At 51.8% G+C, this 16698-nt stretch overlaps 1 protein-coding gene across 5 annotated transcripts in view; it reads right to left on the reverse strand.

The window, feature by feature from the left end:
- The window catches only part of TEX264 (testis expressed 264, ER-phagy receptor), a 65553-nt gene that overhangs the window by 2668 nt on the left and 46187 nt on the right, over positions 1 to 16698 (reverse strand). For all 5 annotated transcript variants that reach the window (XM_064518577.1, XM_064518578.1, XM_064518575.1 and 2 more), the window contains exon 5: positions 10750 to 10912. In XM_064518577.1, coding sequence (XP_064374647.1) covers positions 10750 to 10912 — 163 coding nt within the window. The remainder of the gene's footprint in view (positions 1 to 10749; positions 10913 to 16698) is intronic.

Consider the following 16698-nt stretch of genomic DNA (forward strand, 5'->3'; position numbering starts at 1 on the left):
CAGCAGCTTAGTGCTGTTGCCAGAGCAACCAGCGGGGAGACAAGACTCTCCTGTAAAACATTAATCATTGTTAATTATGACATCACAGAGTTATGACAACAGCAGCAAACGGTGGCCTTCCCACAGCGGAAGAAGTCTGTCCTTTCGCCTGGTGTCACTCCCTTCCCCATCCTCTTCCTCTTCCAGCTGCCTGGAAGCACGTGCTGGGCTCGGGCTGCCTTCTGGTTCTGCTATCGCCTCTGCTTATTCCTTCTCCCAGGCGTAAGAACTGCACCAGGTTGGAAAATCACGCCAAACAACACTCCCATTTCAAGCCTAGGAAGGGAAAACGGGGAATAACACCTGCGAGAAAATGGGAAATCTTGGCAGGCATCATTCAGCATGACAGTTGCTCAGCAATACTTGAGGTCCAGCTCAGGAGCAACACTAGAAGAGGACTGCAGGTTCATCAACACCAGCAAAGCTCATCTCCTGTGCGCACACTGCCTTGGGGACATCACAGCCTGGGGCGCACAGCCAGATACAGAGCCAGCAAGCAGCAAAGAGAACTGCAATGAACCCAGAGGGTCTCAAAAAGAGGGAGAAGAAAGCACTCTCCTCTGGACAGCATTAACACACACACCCCTTCCAGCACAGCCAGACGCAGCTCCATCTTCAGACTGTGGCACACGAGCTCGACCAGCCTTCTGAAACCAGGGCTGCCCATAAAAGAGCAAGGAGTTCCCTGCAGGGATCGCCAGCCTCCTCAAATGCCCAGCAATAAAACCCTCCGCCTTTTCTCCAGCTCAGTGGCAGGCGCTCTGGCTTCTGGACGGAAGGGACCTACCAGAGGATTCTTCTTCAAAACACTGTTAAATTGCCATACTTTCTTTGCTGTTTTTGCTTCTTGGCACGGTTGGCTGCCAAGAGAACTGCTTGGAAATGGCAGTTCTTTCCCTTCTGAGCAGCAGCATCCCACAGTCCCACCTTCACAGCAAGAACAATTCGGAGAGGACCAAGCAGCAGCAGCAAGACTGGGAGCAAACAGGAAATGCACAGAAAAAAAGCACAGCTGCTCCCTGATCAATCCTGCCTTCGTCCTGCCCCTGCAGGCCCACGTGAGCGGACTTTTGACAGTTCTTAGCTGAGGCTAACATTAGCAAAAGAACCCACCCAAGCATCTCCTCTCCCATCTCTGCCAAGGTTCACAGGCCAGTGCCTACGCTTCACCCCAGAAGCGTTTACATTTCAGCAGGTGTCATGAGCTGAGCTGCACCAAGCGCTCAGCTTTCCAAACAAGCAGTGCTCGGAGAATACTCACTGAAGGGGAATAAAGAAACACCACCCCTGGAAACGCTGCATGTTTTCTACAAGATCAGGGAGAGTCTTAACATGGAAACCACATTTACTCTAAGTTAAAAAAGATGTTTTGCATGCTGCTGGTTAGGTGCTCACTGAAGGAGACCACGGGTGACAAGGAGCTGAGCAGGCAGGGCAGGCAGAAAGCCAGGAGCTCCTGTGCTACCTGCAGCAACCTCAGCAGGGCAGTGGGTCAACCGACACCCTCTAGAAAGATCAAGAGCACAGGGAGCTGCAGGAGACGAAGAGCACGCAATCTCCAAGCTCACTGCAAGATGGGTGCCACCTCCTCAAGCAGATTGCCTTTTACGTGAGCTCTAAACTGCACGCCAGGATTTGCACAAACCCTACTGCATAGCAAGACAGGGCAGTCTGTCTTGCACAGCGCAACCGTTCATGGGAAGCTGCAAACGGGCATGCTGGGCATCAAACAATGCAGGAGCTGTCTTGGACGAACATCCAAAGGAGCTTGGGGAACCGGCCAGCAGCAGAGGCTCCTTTCTTTGCTGCTGGCCTGCTGGTGTGGGCACTGGGAAAGGGTCATAGGGAAGTAATGCAGAATTTCAGGGCTGTGGGATCAGCCTCATAACAGATTTCCAGCAAACGGGTCAAGTCAACAGACTACATAAAGCATGCAGCCCCACGCATCCATGCGCGCCGACTTAATGGTTGGGCCAGGGTGAGCAGGGTGCCCAGCAGAGCTTCCCTGCAGAGACCCTGCAAGGAAGGACAGGCTCTGGCTGGAGGACCATTCTAGACAGGCAAAGCAGTAGCTCCTGTCTCCTTTCAAATAAAGCCTTAAAACTCCTGAGGCCAACCAAGGCTTTTCAAGCTCCCTAGCGGGGACCTCAAAAGATCAAGTTTAGCCAAAACACTGGTGTAGCTTCAGTGCTTTGAGGTCACACAGACACACTCCCTCCATGGCTCACCGGTGTCAGGCAAAGCACAGCACGCAGCTTCCGGACTGAAGCTCACACCATTTGTGTTCATCTTGAGTCCCTCAAAAAGCTGGGCCAAGAACGAACCAAGTCTTTCTCTGCCTGCACAATAACCATCCTGTATTAAGGAGGGGACAGTTCCAGCTGAGGAGCTGTCATGTAACCATACAACACAAAATTAAGGAAGTCTTGAGGAGACAAGCACCAGCTTTGGAAGTTAAAAGACATGGATAAAGTTGACCTATGGTTGCAGTAGCTCTGCTCTAAGCTGACTTCACAGAAAAACGCCGTTGTTCTCACCCCCAGCAGCCTTGTCTCTCTTCTGCTCTGAGGGCGACAATAAATAGATTCATGTTTCCTTTTAGCCAGGCACTTTTTCACTGCTCTGTCACTTTTGATCATGTTTGAGCAGCCTCAGCTGGCAAATCTGCCCATTTCAGCAGCCTTGTTCCCTTCTGCACAGGACGAGGCTTGCTCTGGTACAGCCTTCCAGTCCGGTCAGGCACGTTTTGGCCAGGCAGTGCAGGTGGCCAAAACGCGCAGGGGCAAGAGAAGGAGCCATTTGCTCTTGTGGAAAACACGGCTCACCTTTGGCACGCGGACGTGGCATGAACCCACATATGTTCCAGCAGATTTACAGCTGAGCCCGGGGAGGCCAGGCAGGGAACGTGGCAGGGGTCTAAGGGGCCAGTCAAACCAAGGCTGGTCTCTTCAAAAGGTGCCTTGTGCGTGGCAGGGATTCAGCTCTCATCTCATGAACACTGAGGTTTCTGGCAGCCCTCACTCCCAGGAGGGACCGGATCTTACAGCACTTCAACTTTTGCAGCCAGTGCTTCAAACCTCTGAAGCCCAGTTGCAAGTCGAAATCCACAGCCAGCGATCCCCCCCATTCTGGATTTAAGCCCTCTATAGATGCTCTTCAGTCACAGCCTTTCCTTACACCTCATGTTACCACTCCTGGGTTAGCAACAGGGCCTTGGGTCACTGCTAAGGAAGAGCTATTATTTTATTGTTTGGGTTGAAGCAGAGCAAGCTGCTGACCAGTAAGGACTGCAGATAAGGCATGGGCTCCAGATGTGGGAGGCAGCTGGAGGATGCAGACCAAAGCCAGGACAAGGCCCAGGAGGGATGTGGTGGTGAGCCCCTGCTCCATGGCCTTCTGCACAGCATTGGGGTTTCTTTCCTACCTTGCAGATGTCCTCCCAGCTCCTCCTGCCTGACTATCTTCTGGACACAGCTTCCCTCCCTGGAAATTCAACTTGCCAGCCATTCTCAGAGCAATGCCTTGGGACTCTCAGGTGTCGAGTCTTTCCTACATAAATAAAGTTAGTAACAGCTGCACAGGGTCCATGCTGTACAAGAGCTGACTGTAGGAGCCATCAGCTCTCTCAAGACCAGCTGGACACTGACGAGCAAAGCCCAAGTCAGCAACCCCTTATGAAAAGGTTGCCTGTGATATTTCTTAAACAGAACCTGCAGGGGACTCTTAAGAGAGTCCTGCAAGGGGCAGCAATTTTCACTCAGCAAGAAAAGAGCCCTGCTCCCCAGCTAGGTCCTCCAAACCTGAACTGGGATATGGCAGGGCTCAACAAGAGCCTCAGAAGGAGACCACAACGGTCAGGACAGGAGGACTTAGTCCCTCCTATCATTGCTGCATGGTCCTGCCCAGCTTTGACAGTCCACCGAGTTCACACACCTGTCCCTGTAGTTGGCTGCTGATGAGAAGCCCATATACAGCATCTCCCCTACTCTGTAAAGCACACAGACTAACTCAAAACAGCTGGAGAAGAGGTCAGCTGCAGAGCCAAGGAGGGGAAGAGCTGCAGTCTAAAACACGCCTTGCACCAACTGCTTCATCTTGCCCATGGCACCTCCTTTTGCCCCCCAAAGAGCAGGCTGATATGATGGCACAGATCTCCCGCATCCCACTTTTCAAGGCCTTGCTAGCCTCTGCTCTGAGAGCTGGCCCCAGCTCCTGGGTCCAACAAGGGTTTTCCCTATGGCATGCAGCTAGGTGGAAAGACACAGTCCCGTGAAAACACTCTTACTTATTCTGCCTCCTCCAAATAGCCATCCTGCTACAACAGGTTCACAGATCAGGAGCACGGAACCTAAAAAGTTTTCCTTTGTGAAAAAGAGAGACAGTTTCTGACTTGCCAGATGCAAAGACTACTAAAACATAGCACTGCAGCCAATCTAACTAGGCTGTGACCACTGGCAGTGTCTGAACATCCAGGACTTGACTTATTATTATAACAAAATGTATCTTGTATTAATACTGGGGCTGAGCCCAAGCTGGAAAGGATAAGATGGCTCATCTACAGGAGTACAGTGTGTTCTGAGGGTCAGGAAAGCCAAGAGCAAGTGAAAGCATTGAAGTATGAGGCTTGAAGCCAAACTACGTCTGCTTGGGATTCTCTTTCCAGGCAGAGGAATGGCCAACCATTTTGCAAACTGAGAGGAGACTCTGCAGGTCCAAAGCAACAGACAGCTAGGACAGGTCAGATGGGACAACTGCTTGGCAGGAGCTGGCCACACATTTTGAAAGAGGGGAAATTCTCCTTGAAGAGCTCACTGCCTTGGAGAGGGCAGAGCAGCCAGATGGATCGGGTAGCCAGTGGCGCTGACTTTGCTGTTACTGGGGCTGCAATCGCCGTTGCAACTACAACACTGAGACACCGCAGCACAGCGCACGCTACAAAGCCAGCTGGATCTGGGGGAGCCAGGGAACAAGCCCAGGCTGAAGGCCACACTAGGTGCTGCGGAGCCCACCCACAGGCCAGGGCCAAGGCTGAGAGTGCCACCTAAGAAGAAGGGAAGCCAAGAGGCCAACACCAGCAGCCAGGACACCAGCCAGGTGAGAGGTGCAACGGCCAGAGCTGTTTTCAGACCAGCTAGGGAGCCTTAGACAGCAGAGCAGCTGCTCCCACAGAGGAACTGCTCATCTGGCAACTGCTAAAGAGCCTCAGCAGGGCCCCAGCCACCCCAGGCAGCTCAGTCCTGGGGACAAAGCAGCTTCCAGCAGCCCTGGGCCACCCCGGGTAAGGTCAGCTAGAAAACCTCCTGGGAAAGAGGGCTGGCTTGCTCCCCTCTCACGTCACCCTGCTGGGACACAAATGTCTAAGCACAATTCCCCTCTTGGTGTACTTGGGCCCTCTGTTTTCCCAGCCTGATCAAATATTCATCGTCTCTGCTGCTAAATAATAGATCAATGAGCTGTCAGGAGAGGCACAACTAATCTGAGCTTGCTAAAGCTAAAGCCCGCCAGGCATCATGTGCCAGGGCAGGCCAGGCAGAACAGCAGGCAGGCCAAGTCCCCGCGTGGCAGGCAGAAGTGTCCCTGCCTGTGCGTGAGCTTGGCACTGGGAGCCATGCCCCAGGCTGGGCCTGGCAGGAGAGGCTTGCCGGGATGCTTCTTTAACAGGGATGGTGGTTAAGCAGGGAAAAGGGGTGAGGCAGAGTACATCAGGAAGGGCCACCAGTGTCCCCCCGTCACACTGGGGCTCAGCAGGTGATGCCACCAGAGTCACACAGACAGGACGCTGGCCGCCTAGTTCCTTGCCTAGCTCAGCTGAGCAGGGCCCAGCACCAGGGGAGTCACAGGGTGCAGGACTGGGGACTTGGAGACTGAGAAAACAGTCCTGGGCAATGCACATGGGAGCCTGGGCAAAGTGCAGGCAGCCTGCATCCAAGCAAGAGGGAACAGTCCAGTCTCCACTTCGGAAATGCCACATAGTCCCAGGAACATGGCTGGAAGAAACCTTCTCCAAAACAGACTGCTGGACAGACTAAACTCCAGCAAAAGTAGCACCTGAGCCTCTTGGCAGAGCCATGTGCTTAGAAACCATCTGTGTTCTCACCAGGAAGCCCATGTCAAGAGGCGACTTTTGTTTGCTTTCACCTTCCACTCACTGCAGCAGGGTCACACTTGGGAGCACGCTGCTGAGAACAAGCCTGGAGCGAAGGCCCACTGAGTGCAACACTGATGCCAAAGCCCAAGAAAATAATTAAGTACAAAACAAAACTGATTGTGATTGACACTGGCTCCCTGGAGACCCATCGGCCACGTTCCAAAAATGTTTCCTGTCTTTCTGATGACCCTGATGGTTGCAAAGAAGGGACAGAGTTGGTGCTGAGGCATCAGCATCTCCCAATTCATTCCACGTGTGCTGAGTACATCAGTCCTCAGAGAAGCAGCCAGAATCTTGTTCCATGCATAGAGAGATGACAAAGAGTAGAGACATTGGATCAAACTCAGCAGCCTTTGCAGTCATTAGTTTCACTCAAAGCTGGAGGCACACAGCATCTTGTAGGATGAAGTCAAGAGAGGAAAGACGACATATGACAGCCTAAATGAGAGATGTGTATTCCCTGCTACAAGGTCAGGCGCTCACTGCTCAGGTTCAAGAAAACAAATCCAAGCCCTTGTTGCGCAGACGAGTTGCTGGCTTCTGTGTAGCACTAGCACACGGAAAGGTGGGGGAAATGGCAGAGCCTTCCACTGGAAATTCCTGAAGTGATTAATTCAAGCCAGCTTCGGATTCGTTGGAATAGCTGCTTGTGGAGAGCTTGGAGAGCCATGGCTGAAAGGTGCTGTGTCCACGCAAAACATTATTAAACATTATGGTTGCTCTGAAATCAAATGGTCATTTATGGGTTTTTCAACATTTTGGGGGAAGAGGGGGAAAAGAGGGCTTAAATATTCCAATTTGAGGCTCCAACTGAATGAGAAGTGATGGTCCAACACTGCCTAGTGCAGAGCACCCTCAACTGCCATTTGCCTCAATGAGAGGAAAAGGTGCTCAGCACTTCCCTGGCTGATCCCACTTTTACCTTTCGACCCAGCAGGGAGCAAGAGCACCATTTCTGGATTTCCTCTGTTCGTGTACGGCCACTGCCTCTGGAGGAGCTGATCTGCGCCAGCAGAGAACAGGGCCCGCTCACGCCCCTCCAGCAGCATCCCTGCTCTTTGCAGACTGAGGTGGAATCAGGGCTGTCAGCACCGAGGTGAATCGAGCGATAATCCAAGCCCTTGTAATTAGAAGGGGGAAAGCGCCGAAAGGCAGACTGGGACATTGCTGTACCTGCGCTCCAGCCAGGAGAGAAATGAATGAAAGCTGTCAAAGACACCCTGGGAACTGCAGGATCATTAAGGGCTTGTACTGGCCATCACACCTGTTTCAAGGAGCTGTGACTAAGCTGAACTAGCTCTCTGAGCAGCTCACCAGGGAAGACGGGAATAAAAAAAAAGGGATAGGAAGAAAAATCATTGCCTTCTCTCTCTCCAACCCAGAGGTGGGCCTATGAACAAAATGGTTGCACAGATCCAGGAGCAATAGGAGCAGGCAGCATCATCCAGGACAGAAAATACATGGAAATGGGAGGACAGGTCTCTACTGTTAACACTTTCAGCTTGGTTTCTAGGGAAAGTCATGGTCTGTGTGTTTGTCTACACGTGCTTCCCTCACCCTAATGCCTTCTGAACCCAGTCCCCTTTCAGCCCCTTCAACTGCAGTTCTCCAATCTGTAAAGCATCGTGTTCAAAACTTTTGAAATGAGAGACCAGGCAGAGCAGAGACAACCATCAGTTGTCCCTGTCCAGTAGGATCTCCTCTCATGCTAGGATTCGGGAAATCCAGGCAGGACTTCAACGGCAAGAAGCGAAGCCCTGAGAGAGGCTTCCCCACCACACTGTTCATGGACCGCCTGCTGACACCAACCAAAGCATCTGTGCTGCTGAAACAGGGTCTGCCTGACAGCCCCAGAGACTCAACCCTTGTGGCCAGAGCAGCACAGACAACAGTAAATCGAGCTTCTCTCATCAACAGGCTTCCTGGCAGGCACCTCTCTTGCAGAAGAGGCAGCCTTTCCCACAGCCTGGGGCATGCTGCATCCTCAGTCACCTCACCCAAAGCGTTGGGAGCCTGGATAATTTGTATCACTCAGGCCAGTGGCTGCAGGACAGAGGTGCTCTTTGGCCACCGGCTCCCTCTGCCCAACGCCACTGCCGAGAAGGCCTCCCCACTGTCACTCCCCACAGAGCAGGGCTCACTCACCAAAACGTTCCCTGTGTGCCAGCAAAGTTACAGCAGCCTGGTGGCCCTGTGACATCACAGGGATGGAAGAGTTGCATTTATGACCTTAGGGATTCTCAGACAAAAATGACACAATCAGCCGGAGAGCTTGTCAGTTCCTTGGCCCTCTCCAACCCCAGCGGGATTTGGTGAGAAAGAGCGATGTGATGATCTTGGCCCCAGATGTTCTCTACAGCTCCCAGACCCATTTCCGTTTCTACGCTCAGCAATGAAGATGGTAACAATGATGATATCTAAACTTAAATTTTTAGTCCTTACAGAGGCAATGCCAACCTCTTAAAGCTATTATTATTTTAAGCTGGTTTTCTGCAGACTCAGCAGACGACACTGCATCAGATTGCATTTATGAAAGCTTATCTACGCAACTGGAAAGGTGGTGATGGAGGAGCCACAGGAGAATTGCTGTTACAGCATGCCACTATTTCTAGGAAGCCCATCCCAGGGTAGCGGCCATACATCACCTACCATCTAAAATCTGAAACAGCTTCCTGTCCCTTCTTCTAACTGGGCAGGAGGATCCACCACCAAGGAAATCTTGGCAGGAGAGTCACAGAAGAAGCACCAAGAAACCAGGCAGCGCAGGAAAATAAATGCACTGAATAATTCCCCATCCATGCTGGCTGGGGGCTTATATACCATCTAGAGTGGGTGCAGCCTGGACAGGCCTGCCAGGAGCAAAAAGTCTAGGGTTTTGGACATCATCCCATTTCAGCATTCACCCTCTCTCTCAAGATCCCTCCATATTTCTGCTGCAATGTAGAAGCCGTAACTTTGAAAACAGCACACTGACTAAAACCATCTACTAGCACCAAAATGGAGTTATTCTGAACAACACTTCAAAACACCTTAACAATCTATGCATTGTAATGCATGTGTCTATGCATTACAAAACATAGTTTTCTTTCCACAGTTTCAGATGCAAAGTTACTCCAGGCCCAAATTTCTGAGACTAGACATACAGAAATGTGCATATGCAATTAGAGGAGCCAAGGACCTGCAGGAGCTTTTGTTCACATTAGTTCTGTTGTCCCTTTATAGAAGTAGGCTGAAAGCTACACAACATAGCTAAAGGCCTATGTCTGAAGAGCATGACAGGTTTTAGCATCACCAGAGCAAACACTGCAGTGCTGCCCAGGCTTTCTGCCAGATGAGCACCTGAGGCTTGCATGCCACAGCTTCTCTCATTACATACATACATCCTGACACGTCTTGAAATGTCCATGCGTGACCTCATTGCATGACCACATGTTCACACTGCTGCCTGAGGGGCCTTGGAAAGAAAACAGGAGGGAGCAGGCCACAGGGCACATTCAGTGTTCTGGTAGACCAGGGTTAGCTCCCAAACCAGCCACTCCGATATAAAGTCAGACAAAAAGGTGAAAAGTAGAAAGAGTGCCATAAAAATACTAGAACTCAAAACTTTGGGAACACACTCAAATTAGACTCTTAACTTCAGTACTAAATGGAAAGCGCTCCCACAAAGCAATTTTCCTGCTTGTTTTTACAGTGAACACGATTAAGAATTAAAGCAATTCAAAATTGAAGATGTGTAAAAAAAATTACCAAACTACCCATGAGGCAGAGAGGTACGTTCCGTAGCCAGAAAAGGCTGTCATGATTTTTTCATGTCCATTACACAAGCACGGGCAATCTGCAGGGCAGGAAGAGGCACCTTCCCCAGAAAGTCGCCCTATGAGCCTGTGAAAGTCCAGCATGTAGAAATCCCCACTGCTTGCCGAAATCTCAAATTACACAGCTTTCGTATCTCACAAACATGTGAGTATGTGGGCCGACTGCAGTAACTAGCATTTCGGGTTACTATAGCACTGCTGTTCTGCGCCTACAGTGATTGTGGTCCCTTCCTTTATAAATACATACAGACTCCAACAGATCTCTTTAAGCAGATGCTATTGGATCATTCTACCACCAGCTACAGAAAACTGGTATTTAAGTTCTTCACAATCGCAATATGTAACAGTTGAAGATGAGATCAAGAAAGATGTATATGACAAGGAAAAAAAACAAGCCCAGCTGCAACCAAAAGTTGCAATATCCAGTTCTGTTATAATATCAGGGGACCAGTGCCTCTGCAGCAGCACTGAGAGCAGATTTACCCTTTCCCTGACATCACAGGGAAATGGACCATGTACTCTCCAGGGCATGGCATATGTCCCCCAGGACAAGATCAGGCTTTATTTTTTCAATCACAGTGATAGGAAATGGGTTCACTGAAATTTGGTGATTCCCTGATCAGGCAGGCACTTAGCAGGCACAGGTCAGCCCCCTCGACTGCTGCAACGGAGACATCCGGGACCCCTGACCTTTGGGAAGGCAGATGCAAACAGGAGAATAGGAGCTTGCGCATAAGTCACTCATACCTGTGATATCTGTCTGGGCATCTTCAGCCTCAGCTCTGTTCTTCCTCTCCAACTCTTTCATTTCAGGCACGTAAAAGTCCCCTTGGCGAGCAAGGGGACACACAAAATAGATTCGGTCTTCTTTGTAGATCTCAAGTCTGGGATGGGCACACAGCTTCCTCTCCTGAAAGAGAGCAGGCAACCATGACGTTAGGAATGTAGCTCCATCCCTGGCAGCCACCTCATCAAGCAGACCTGCTGATGGTGGCTTGTGATAAGCTGGCAAAGTTGGAGACCATCCGGTTTTACCCACAGCCCTGATGCCACAGATGCTTGGGCTCAAAGGAGAGAGACGAGTCCCCTTTACCACGTGCCCACATGCCATCCGGAAATCACAGTGCCATTTTCCCCATAGCACCAGCTTTTGCATGTGAAGGACCATGGGCTCAGCCAAGGAAGGTCAGCAGCAAGCAGCTGCACCAGGCTCCCAAAGGAGGCACTGAGTTCCTGAGCCCTGCAGCGGCCAAGACACCCAGCTCACCTTCAGTGACCCATCTCTGGAAGACCAAACTCAGCACAGTTTTCAGCATGGGTGTTTCAGAAGAGACTCACGCCCCAGGCAGCAAGCTAGGGTGGTAACTGCTCCACACTGCAGAGGTGCTTTGGGGGAAAGGAACAGGGGACCCATTCGGTCACACTGGACATGCCAAACCATGCATGGAAGCACCACAGGTCTGCCTCCCACGCCCTGAGACACGCCAGGCCCAAGTCCTGGTGAAAATCCCAGCTCATCCCAGACCTCATCATGGGCTGAAGCAAGGCGGGTGTCTCAGTTCCCTGCAGCAGGGCTGTGCCTCTGCTGACTGCCACCCCCGCTCTCCATCGCCAGGAGCAAGGGGTTTGGGGGAACCCAGCAGCTGCTCTCGCAGAGCCTGCCAAGCCTCAAGCCTCAAGCCTCTCCTCTCAGCAGGCATGCGAGAGTCCTTCAAGCAGGCACACCACTTTCCTGCTAATTAATATAATCCAGAAGTGACAGCTAAAGCAGCCCCTTTCAGAAATGCGAGGGCAGGGGGAGTTGGAGATGAACTCATTGCACTTCAGACAATCTTCCCACCTCCTCTTCCTCACCCGACCTCCACCTCCCCCCGGCAGCACACTTCAGGCTCACAGAGACCCAACCAGCCCAGTCTCTGCCAGCCTGGCAGGGACATGTGATGGGGGCACTTTTCTCCTAACACCCAGGCCCATGTGAAGTCAGGTAAGTGGGGCTCTGGGCATTCACATGGGCCAGGGGCCAGGCCGAAAAAAGCAGCTAGACCCTGCTTGCTGTCCCCTCCTCACCCACCCAAATGCTGCAGTGCCGGCAGTTCGCTTGGCAGGGGGGGCAGACTGTTGACAAGCCAGGTGAGAAGGGAGAGTGTCTCTTCAGTGGGTTTTTGCCTTTTCACATCACTGACAACTTTTATTTTGGGAGCTCAGGCAGCACAACACATATTCCCAGAGCCCTGTGCTGGAAAAGCCTATGCCTGAGAGCAGGGAGGGCTGCAGAGCCATGCTGTTCTGCAGGCAAAGCACCTACAGAAACCAAAACGGATGCAGCAATGTGGGGCTGGAGCATAAGGACCTTCCCGCTGTATAAACCAACATCTCATGGCCATTCCTGGATTTCATCCTCTCCCTGTTCCGGCTCTTCTTACAGGTCAAGTGAGGTCCAGGGAATTAAAGGGTACAGGAGCATGGGACATTGGCTTCTCAAGACATGTCGACTCGATTGCCAGCAACCATGGTCCATCTCTAGGGGAAGTACCCAAAGCTGTGCAGAGCTTGGGCCTGACTCTATACAGAAACAAGGCACTGGATGCCCCCAACTGTCCTCCTCCTCCTCCCTGCCCAGACAGAGACTTTCTCAGCCTTAAAGGGCCAAACCACTCTCCTCCCCACAGAAAGCCCACAAAAAGCCAGGCAGCTCTGACCCCACATTACCAGGAATCAATCACAAATGTGAGAAAGGGATGGAGAAACTGCACAGAGCTGCCCACGAAGGCTGGTTTGATGAGATAGATACTGGCTACCAGGAAGAGAAGGCAGGAGGATTGCCAGCATCGAAGGAGCCTTTGGAGAAATGTTCAGAGGCCATGCACATGAGGGCAAGCGGGGGAAGTCAGAGGCGGTGCAAAGCCTCCTTTCACCCCTGCCGTCTGGCTCCCTCTCATGCAGCTCCTGCAGTGCTTTCCTCTCAGTGTCAGGGCCTCCAGCTGCGGGAATGGCGGCATCCCCCCGTCTGCCTGGGCTGCTGCCCTGGAGTACATCCCGTGCACCCCAAAACGCCACATCCCCTGAAGCCAGGGCTGGCCCCTCACTTCTTGCCAATGGCAGCTCTACGGCCACATTAACTATCACCTTACAAAAACCTGTTTATTCCCATTGCTGTACCAAACCTCCTCTGCTCCCACGAATGGACTGAGCTGCTTTCAAACCATTCATTTCCTGGCCAAAAGAAGGCATCAGGCAGAGTCCACGACACAGAAGAGCCAAAGCAAACTTCTCTCCACATCCCTAGCAGCAAGGCTCGCTGCCTGAAGAGCCATCTCCATGCTGACGTGATGCTGTCTTTCTCTCCCTGACCTGCTGCCCAGGGAATGGACACACAGGATATCACAGAGGTCTTAACCAAAAAGGTGAGAAATGGAGTAACGATGATGAGCGAGCGGGAGCTAGCGGACGACCTCCCAGCGACACGACAGATCACAGGAAACTTCAGACCCCAAAGTGCAGGTGAGGAGCTGATGGCAGCCGTCACCTGCCCTTAAACAGTGACATTCAAGGCCAGATGTAGTCCCCAGATGCTCTCATGAGCGTTTATATCAGTGTGAGGCTAACGACCACCCAAGGACAGGCTGCGGAGCAGGGAGGCAGGGACATCCTGCCAGGAGCACTCAGGACACCTCAGGGTCCCTGCTGATGGATGGGCCATTCAAATGACCTTTGCAGGTGCCAGCAGGGCCAGGGACAACCTCCACACAGAGTTGTGGCATCACAGCTTCAAGCCAGGTTTCCTCTAAAGAGGATACTCAGAGGGGCAATATTCCATCTATAGGCAATAACAGTTACCTCCAGTCAAATTAATCCTATCCCAGTTGCCCAAACCTTTGGGCTGGAGCCAAGAAACCCTTCCAGATTCCCCGTAAGGAAGGATGGAAGCAGGATATACAGCGAGAAAAGCCACTAAGAGTCATTTTCAGGCCTAGTCTTTCAGGGAAAGCCAGCAGGAACCCTGCCAGCTCAATGCCTTGGATAAGTGGCCTAGGGTATTTTGTGGCAGGTGTACAAGGGCCAGAGACACTAGTGAAAATCTTCACTTTCTCTCCATGGGGCCTCAGTTTCCCCATCTGCAAAACTGTGATGGAAATATGAACTGTAAGCCTTGAGAATATAGGGGGCCACAGCTGCTGATGGAGAGCAGGCAGTAGGAAACACACTCAAGCCTGGGCAGAGTTTTTGCTGGTGCAGAAGGCCGCCTTATCCCATTCCAACATCTCAGAGCCTACATGAGCTCAGACCCAGAGTTTTGGCAGGGTCCCTTATCCAACTGACTAAATCAAGGCAATCTGTGAAATCCCAGCACCTCGAAAACTCCTGGCTGGGCAGCGTCCCAGGTTAGGGTCCAGCCTCCGTTTAACTGGGGCATACAGCAAGCTTGAGCCCCGCACGGAGGCGTCAGCGCTGAACAGGGAAATCAGTTTTCTCACCCACGTGCTGCAGGAACAAGGAAATACAGCCCCCTCCAACATCCTGTGCAGGCGATACCTCTTGTGACCGAGCTGAGAGTACTGCTGAAAGGAAATCGCATTTCTGACAGGCAGGCAAACCCGATCCCTCAAAGAGACTCGCAGGAACACGGGCAGGCTTCCAACGCATTTGAAGCCTAGAGTTCCCACTTTCAGGCAGGTGAAACAGTAACACACACGGATCAAAACTGTATTAAATAAAAACAAGTTGAGTTGTTTTTAGCAGCAGAGCAGAGGCGGATCATGTAACTCCTGCTTTTTAAGCAACAAACCAGACAAGAATCCTCCCCACCACTCTGCCCCTTGCTCCATTAACAACAAGCCCGTCAGGGAATCTTCAGCTCCGTTCGTTATTTTAGGTTACTGCAACACGTACCAGAGACAGCGATCTCCAAGATCCATCGGTTTTTTGGAGGGATCCAGCTGGCCCTCCACCACTTAATGCAGACTAGGACGACGCAAAGGATATTAGAGCAGAGACACCCTCACTAGGATTCACATACTCTAAGCACTCTGAAGCCTCAGGGCTGCAGTCTGGCCTCCAAGACATCCCAAGCCGACTACCCAAAGCCTATCCTGGGACTCCTGAGCAGCAGTTCTGGGACATACTCTCTCAGAACGATTTGTCAAGGCTGCTACAACTCCCCTTCCAATTATACAGAAAGAGTAGTGACTTCCCTCAAAGCACAAGCAGTGCTCCCTTTGTGCACAAGAAAAGCGGGAATCACGGCTTTTTAAGGAACAAAAGAGTACAACTGTATGAAGAGCAGGCTCCCAGATTTGCAGTTGAGCCAAACACTTTTCATGCTTTGGGACTGTCCTGTAAGAGAGATGAGGATGCTCTGTCCTGCCAGAGCAGGACTGGGAGCTTTCACTGGGAGAAACTTTGTCTTCCTGATGAGGGGCGGACACTCACTGTGAACACCCACCTCATTACGGACACCAACAAGGATGCTTAATACTTGACCTTCTTCCTACCTCATCCAAAGCTTTCCCCCAAAACAGCTGGAAGGAAATCTCCTCAGATCATATCGGTTTTCTAGTAGCAGAACAGGGCACTCAAGGATGCGGCTGCAATCCCTGTGGGGGAACAGCAGCACCAGCACATGCATGATGTGACTTGCAGTCTGCATCAGTATGTTGCAGGACAGAGAGGGAAAGCAATACACAGAGCAATTACGATGGCTGCAAAATAACGGGACGAGGGAAAACATAGCCCGCATTGTCACGGGTACTTCCATACCACCCACATCCCTGCGGAAGCAGGACTGCTGACAAAGTCCTGAAACCCATCGCAGCCATGGCTTGTTTAAAGGAGAGCTGAAAGGAGCTTGCACACCAGTTGCACACCAGCAGGGCCTGATCAGGGACCACCAGCTTTAAAAATGCCTCCAATCATCTCCAAAGGATTAGGCCAAAACACAGCCACCAAGCTACCATCCTTTCCACCAGGGAACTCCACTCTGCGGTCAGATCTCAAGGAAGCAAGAAAATCACCTTACTGTCAATCCAAACACAGAGAATAGGACAGCGAAGGGCAAGGGGCCTCAAACTATGCTCTCAGACCCCACAGGGATCAGTCGCTCCAGGTGAAAAAGACACTGCTGGCAACAGCTTCCCATCATTTTGAGTGCCCAGTCCCAGACTGTACTGGCATAACCCGGAGCTGACTGCAAGCGGCCGAAAGCCCATACTGCCCACCCTGCCCACCCTCCGGGCCAGCCCCGGGCAGGAGCGAGACAAGAAGCGCCGAGACTGAGCGACTGCTCTGCCTCTCTGCCACCAACGCACGCAGGTGGGAATGAACTCACTGCTTTCCCAGCTGCCTAATTTATGCCTTTGCAAATCAAGTCATGATCCAGACTAGAGAGCCAGCCCTTAAATCTGCACTTCTTCCCAGAGCAACCCAGCTCCTTGCAGGGCCACTGCAGAGCTCAAAAGTAGCAGCGAACTGGCTATCCTTGAAAAATTTTGCAGGAATACAGGGCTGCACCACGAGCTCCTCCTTCCAGCTGCACAGCTGGCCCAGGTCTCTGGGGTGAGAAGGCTGCAGCACCCAAGGGAGAAGCAGGAGGAGGACCCAGATGGGAGAACAAGCAGTGTGAAAAGATGGCAAAGGTACGAAGAGGCAAATCGGGAGCTGGGTTTTGGGCAGCGGTGACGCCGAGGAGAGAATTGAGAC

The sequence above is a fragment of the Dromaius novaehollandiae genome, chromosome 12 (assembly GCF_036370855.1).
Source record: "Dromaius novaehollandiae isolate bDroNov1 chromosome 12, bDroNov1.hap1, whole genome shotgun sequence".
NCBI classification, from domain to species: domain Eukaryota; kingdom Metazoa; phylum Chordata; class Aves; order Casuariiformes; family Dromaiidae; genus Dromaius; species Dromaius novaehollandiae.